This window comes from Larus michahellis, chromosome 1 (genome assembly GCF_964199755.1).
Source record: "Larus michahellis chromosome 1, bLarMic1.1, whole genome shotgun sequence".
In the NCBI taxonomy this organism is placed as follows: Eukaryota; Metazoa; Chordata; class Aves; order Charadriiformes; family Laridae; genus Larus; species Larus michahellis.
Window position 1 is genome coordinate 61,744,349 of NC_133896.1, and position 6,838 is coordinate 61,751,186.

Here is a 6,838-nt window from a genome sequence, read left to right on the forward strand (position 1 = left end):
AAGTGGAACCTTTTATGGTTTCTGGAAAAATCTAACAAGGAACTACATGTAGTATAGGAAAGTTTTTGCTCTTAAGTGTCGTATTTTTAAAATGATAACCATTAAAAATATTTTGACCGTATATAAAAATAAAACCAAAACTGCATGGCACAGTTAATCACTAAGCTTTGTTTCAGTCTTATCAAATCTCAACAGTGCATTTTTCAGTTCCATTTCTAGCAAAGAATGATATACTCATAGAAGAGCTGTGGGATCCAGCAGGACAACAAAAAGAAATAATTTGAGTGAATTTAAAACATCTTTAAAAGATTTAGTAATTTAAACTCATCTGCTTCCCCAATAGAAAAGCAAAGTAATTAGTGAATAATTCAGAGCTCCTGTGTATATTTAGAAGTGTCGTAAATCTATAACTGGAATCAAAAATATGTCAAAACAATATCAGAGAACAAACAAACAAAATACTTACAGGGGTTATGCTCTCATCTTCAGATACAAGTCCAAGACCATAGCACTTCTGACATATGTCTATTAGATCTAACATATTGCTTCTTGATAAGAAGGCATGATAGGCTTTTTTTAGGTCAGCATAATTTTCAGGTTCTTTCATGTTTTCATATGATAATCCCAGTTTGTCATGTAACAAATATTTCCAAGTTTCCAACACATCACTAAGTGATACTGTGAAATCTCCATGTTGCTAAGAGAACAGAAAAAAGCAAAAATATTATGTTTTGTATTAAGTGTAACTTTAAAAGTAACTTTGAAACAAGCTACGTATATATATAAAACTATTATAGTCTAAATAGTTAAGTTTATAATAAAAAAAGTTTTACATATAGTTGAATTTCTTCCAGTGCTTTGCCTTTACAGGTGAGCTTTGTTATATGCACTAGTTATTCCTGATCTTTAAAATTCCAGGTATGTATATCGAACTTTACTCTTAAGAAAAGACATATTGACTTGCACAGGACTACTGCTTACATAAAGTTTTTTATTTGCAGAAATAGTTTTCAGCATGCCAGGCATTTACATCCCAAATGCAGTAAATATAGCTCCATTACCTTGCTTCAAGCAGCAATCTGAGAAAACATATGCCACGTCCAAAAAAATATGAGCCTTTTTTCCTTTGTCAGTACAATTATACTTTAGCACAACGTTGACAGTGCTGCTACATGGATCTAACAAATACATTAAAGCAATGCCCTTGTCTCTTACTAGTACCATAACTAACATGAACTATATAGTACAGGCTACAATCTTATACCCAGCTTCTGGCCCACTCTCCCTGTCAAAACTATTAGATTACATTCCGTGTGCCCCTCTGCCTTCTCCCCACCCTCCAAAAAGGGAAAAAAAGAATTACAGTTTATCAGGAAATTAGCAGAATTAGGATTAACGGAGAGTTAATTTAAAAGAGCAGATAAAGTGGGTAAACGACAACAAATACATGGGTAGCAAAATAACCAACAGCACTTTATTAGCAATTGAAGAACCTTTTCCTATTCTAGGCAAAAAAAAAAAACCCTTCAAATTTATCACGAAGTAACTTGAGAGACTTGTATCACAGTTATCAGTCCCTTACTTCTTTCCAGCTCTTGAGGGGAGTGCTCTGTTGACCTTTGGTGGACACAAGCAGAAAATGTATCAACAGCAATGACTAAAATCCTGTTTAATTTACATACTAGTTTATCATAATTTTTTTCAAAGGATTTACATCAAAGTGTAAAGCAAATATCTGAAGGCAGGGTGCAAAGAGGATGGAGCCGGGTGGTTTTTTTAAGGTGCTCATTGGCAGGACCAGAGGCAATGGGGACAAACTGAAAGAAACACACAAGGTTCCCTCTGAGTATCAGGAAACACTTTCTTACTGTGCAGGTGACTAAGCACCAGCACAGATTGCTCAGGGATGTTATGAAGCCTTCATCCTTGGAGACATCTGAAAGTCATCTGGACATGGTCCTGGGCAACTGTCACTAGGTGGCCTTGCTTGAGGAGGAGGGTTGGGCAAGATGACCTCCAGAGGTCCCTCACAACCTGAACCGATCTGCAATTCTGTGATAAATTAATCATACTGAAGAACAGCCCAGACAAAGTCTCCTGGTAGCATCATTACAATACGTTACATGCCAGATATCATATAAAATTGCTGCAAAGTTGGTAGGATTACCAAAAGGGAAACAGATACAAGAGTTTAAGGAAGTAACACTGTAAAACCACTTTGCATTTTTCTTTATTTGGCAACATGGAAACAAGATGATTTGGGAAAACATTTCAAGAATTACAGGACACTGAACAGAACATAACATTCTTCAGACAGTGTACAAAACCCATGGAAGCACAGGGTAGAACTAAACCACACACCAAAAGTGATTTCATCCAGAATCAGAGACAAACACAAAATTAACAATGAAGCACATTTTCCTCCAGTCTTAAAGCCATAGTGCTAGAAGAGAGATTTACAAAACATTTAAGGCAAGTCTGTGAATTTAAATTCACAGTCTCAGGAAAAACAATTGTTTTATATGACATCTCAGTTTCACCCACTATGAGCTAAAACAGTCATGATCTGAAAATGACAAGTGAGTATTTGCCCTAATAACTATCTCCTACCCCTCCTTATCCACAGGTGCAGACATAGTCAATTTAAAGCAATTACTTTCAACTGAACTTCAGCTTGAAAATTGTTATTTCCATTTCAAACCTTAAGAAAGGTTCTTCTTGAAAGTTTTCCTAGATTTTAGATCTATACTAATCAGTCTAGGTAAAAGGTATTAACTTTCACAACAGACCACATGCCACTTGTCTTTATACCATATGGCTACAAGTGTGCTACAACACAAAGTATTTTCAGAGGAATTCAAAGCATAGATTTTTTCCCCCCCTTTCACCCCTGCTATTTGATCAATGATTACCACACTGTTTGCTACCCTAATTCTTGGTGAAATTTAAGACTAATAAGTTACAAGACTTTTAAACTTTCCTGGAGTCCTCTGAAAAGCCTTGTTATTTTTCATTTCTACCACAGATATAGATAACAGTTAAAACACCTAATCCATTAAAATTGTCCAGCCTCCTAAAGAAAGAGAATAAGGTTTTGTTGTTTGTGGTAGGTGGTTTGTTGTTTTTTGGTGGTTTGCTTTTTTTCAATCTAGACAGTAAATAGACTTTTAATACAGTTATATTTCTTGTAGTAATTGACTTTACCGCCGTAGACGTCTGTTCTACTGGTGTCGCCTTAACAATGCAAGATTATTGTACTTAAATCAGAGATTTAACAAGGGACTTGCCTAAAACTGTAATAGTCCGCATCTTAATTTGAAGTTTCGGTGCAGAACAAAACAAAACAGTGATATTTTACTCTAACACAATAAACATCAAAATGGACATCCAACTGAAGAAACTGAAATTCAGAGGCAGCACGTGCAAATGCTAGAACAGTTTTAATCCACATATGCAAGACAAGTTTTATATATACTGGTAAATTGTCTTATTAGACCAACTAGTATAATCGGAAAAAAAAATAATTAAGTTTTGAGCCCTTGGACTTTCTTCAGATTTGAAGTAAAAGCAGTATATTTCAAGATAAAATTAGTTGAAAATAACTGCTTTAATTTTTGTTAGATCATCTCTGAAAGAGAAGATATTTGTAGAGGGGAAGAATTTTTCCTGGAGGAGAAAAAAAAAAAAAAGGAGAAAGTGGAATAAACTAGTTACCTCTAGAGAAAGGAAAGAGCTTATTGTAAGCTGTTAGGAAAGCAGAAGTAATGAAGCATAAAAATATCATCTTTATCATGTCTGTAAATTTTGTCATCCAACAGAATAATACATTTGAGTTCCCAGAGTTGAATTTGGAAAAATGTTTGCAGTTCTCCCTTGAGAATCACTACAAACATGACAAACAGTGATTGCCTCTGCAGGTAGTTTTGCATTATTGTCCTTAATTGGTTCTCTGAGAGTTCATTTTGATGCACAAGCATTTTCTAGTTTTACCTCCATGGGTATTGTTGAGGACATTGGGATCTTGGCTAGAATATATTACATTCTATGAAGTACAAATGTAGACTCTCGGGATTCTGATACTTCTGCTGTAATGTTTATTACAGAAGGGATGAATTCACCAGTTCTATATTTCATATTTAGACAAAAGATACTCCCATTCCGGACACTTTAGACTACAAAGCTTTTTCTGGCGATGAATTCAGTTAGGTTAAAGAGTGGTTCTGGAAATATTTCTTCCAAAATACAAGCTTCCTCTAGTACAACTGATAATTTTTTAAATAATATGTTGCAACTAGGAGTGCACAAACTGAAGCAGGTTTCCTGTTTGGAGTTTTTTTTGTTGGTTTGGGGATTTGGTTTTGGTGTGGTTTTGTTGTTTGTGGTGTGTTTGTTTTGTTTTTTTTTTTTCCTCAAACTAAGATTTATACTACATGTTCAATTTACTATGCAACATCTGGGTAAGTCTTCCAACAACGGTAATTTGTTTTCATCAGTAATTGAGCTTATTGACCTAAAAAGGTATCTTTAGACTATCAAAGTGATTATCGTTCTCATTTGATGAGATGCATACAAAGGCCTGACTGTATGTTGCAACAGTTTTAGGTATGTTTCAGATGATTGATAATGCCCAATCTTACAGCTGTGACAAGCCCCAGTGCTTCTCACGGAGGCATTCAAGACTTACATTTCCTGTTCATCATTTGACATCTGGTACACGTGCAAAGAAGGTCATATATTTCCTACTGGTACTGGGTGCACACTCACAACTTGTATGTATAGGTCTTCGTGTAAGGAACCTCAGGAAAAACAGCACCCAAGAACAGACTGCTGCAAGCACAACTCATGCAGCCTATATCAAATCAGTTTTATACTCATATTCTTCTCGTGTCATCCCCAAGCATGCTCAGAACACTCACAAAGATGCATCCCAAATGTGATTGTTCTCACACCCTGATCTACAGCACAGAAGAAACATTTAATGGAAATAAACAGAAGTTACATGATCAGGAAAAATACATTAGTATTTAATATTGAAGTTCAGAACTCAGATATACACTTCAAACACTTCCATCCTCCCATCTGTCTTGTGGTTTTATTTCCAAGCCCTGATTCAACAGTGTGCTTAATCATATTAATTTTAGTGTCTTGTTGCATCTGACCCTTGGTTAGTACCACTAAGTACCAAGAACAAACTGAAAGAATGCTAACCTGTTTATTGACTTCTGCCATTGACAGTTGTAACGCCATCAGCATGCAGTCTGCTCCACAGACAGTAGTTCTTTCAGAGTTTGAAAATAAAGGCCATTGTCTTCTGAAACACTTGATCAAGTTTAAAATTTGTTGCTGGAAAGCAATCATTGTCTAGAGTAGAAGATAGAAATAATTAAGAGAAATAAAAATGAATGTAGCTATGCAAGAGACCTATGTGTATCTTCACCTTCCAAATCCCGTGCAAATCCCGTTCTGTCTTCTTGCAGATCAAGTTCCTAGACTAAACTCTTCCCCCTAAATCAATAGTCTAGTGCAACTTGCCTCACTATGACAGAGCAACAACGCAGAGGGGTTAGTAGTGCTTATGTATGACATGTCTTCACGCTGTCACAAATATGAGTCTTTTGTCTCTGAAAGCAGACAGTCTAAATGGCCCAGAGAGTGTCTTCTACGCTATCCACATTCACTACACATGCGGAGCAGCGTCTATCAGAATGTTTTAAACCTGGAAACAAGAGTTTTAATATTTCTAAGACTTACTAACAAAGACATCTTTAAATGCCTATTTCTCTGTTGTTGCCTTTTTTCTTTATTTTCATTCCATAAGTCATTATCTCCCCCATTTCCTTTGACAATGAGTTTCAGTATCAGTTTTTAATTTGACTTTGTTCTTTTCACTTTCTTGCGTTTGTCAAGACACAGGTACCCAAGACTCTCTAAGAAAAATTGCATTCTTTAAGCCTGCTCTTTCCTGAAACGCAGTTCCCAAACACTGCATCAGTACAGGAGTAACACTCATACCATTTACTTTCAGAACATAAAAACAACCTTTCCCCTTAGTTCAAACAATTACTTACTCTCCAAGACGTTTGCACAGTACAACCTACTTTATTTTACCTTGACGCTAGGACCTTAGACATTAGGAAGAAGTTCTTTACAATGAGGGTGGTGAGACACCGGAACAGGTTGCCCAGAGAGGTGGTGGAGGCCCCATCCCTGGAGACATTCAAGGCCAGGCTGGATGAGGCTTTGAGCAACCTGATCTAGTTAAAGATGTCCCTGCTTACTGCAGGGGGGTTGGACTAGGTGACCTTTAAAGGTCCCTTCCAACCCAACACATTCTGTGATTCTATGACATGAGTAAAACATACAGGCCACAGAGAATGAAACAGGTAGGAGGTGCAAGTCCGTATGGGACAGACAAAATTCTCTCGAGAGAAGCTTCTGCCTCTCCCCCCCACCCTGAGAGGTTTCCAAGGGACAAGACCTGCCGCTCAGAGCGGCCAAACAGACCCCCAAATCTGAGAGCCATTACCGCCACCACCGTCCCCGTCCCGCTCCCCCAGCTGAAGCCCCCCCCCCCCGCCGCCCCCGGCTGTGGCCGCCTCAGCCTTATGCAGCTCCCCCAGCCTCAGGTACCACGCGAAGCCGCCGCAGCCCCCTCCTCTCCCGGAGGAGGATGAAGGGGAGAGGAGAACCACAGCCAGCCAGCCAGCCCCCCCCCCCCCAGCCGACTGAAGAGCTCCCGCTTCTCCAAGGGGTGCTACCTGCTTGACAGGGAGACTAGAGCCGCTCGCGCACAGAAACAGTTAGCGCTCCTAACTACCCTTACCGGCGGTTTAAATTT

The 6,838-nt window shown here is 38.1% G+C and overlaps 1 protein-coding gene across 1 annotated transcript in view; it reads right to left on the bottom strand.

Annotated features, from left to right (window-relative positions):
* Window positions 1-6,817, bottom strand: part of PARPBP (PARP1 binding protein) — a 51,467-nt gene extending 44,650 nt beyond the window's left edge. Inside the window, exons 1-3 of the mRNA XM_074581664.1 lie at window positions 6,759-6,817; window positions 5,209-5,361; window positions 467-697 (exon numbers count right to left, since the gene is read on the bottom strand). Of these exons, the coding sequence (XP_074437765.1) occupies window positions 467-697; window positions 5,209-5,358 (381 nt within the window). The 5' untranslated portion in view covers window positions 5,359-5,361; window positions 6,759-6,817. The remainder of the gene's footprint in view (window positions 1-466; window positions 698-5,208; window positions 5,362-6,758) is intronic.
* Window positions 6,818-6,838: the final 21 nt, after the last annotated feature.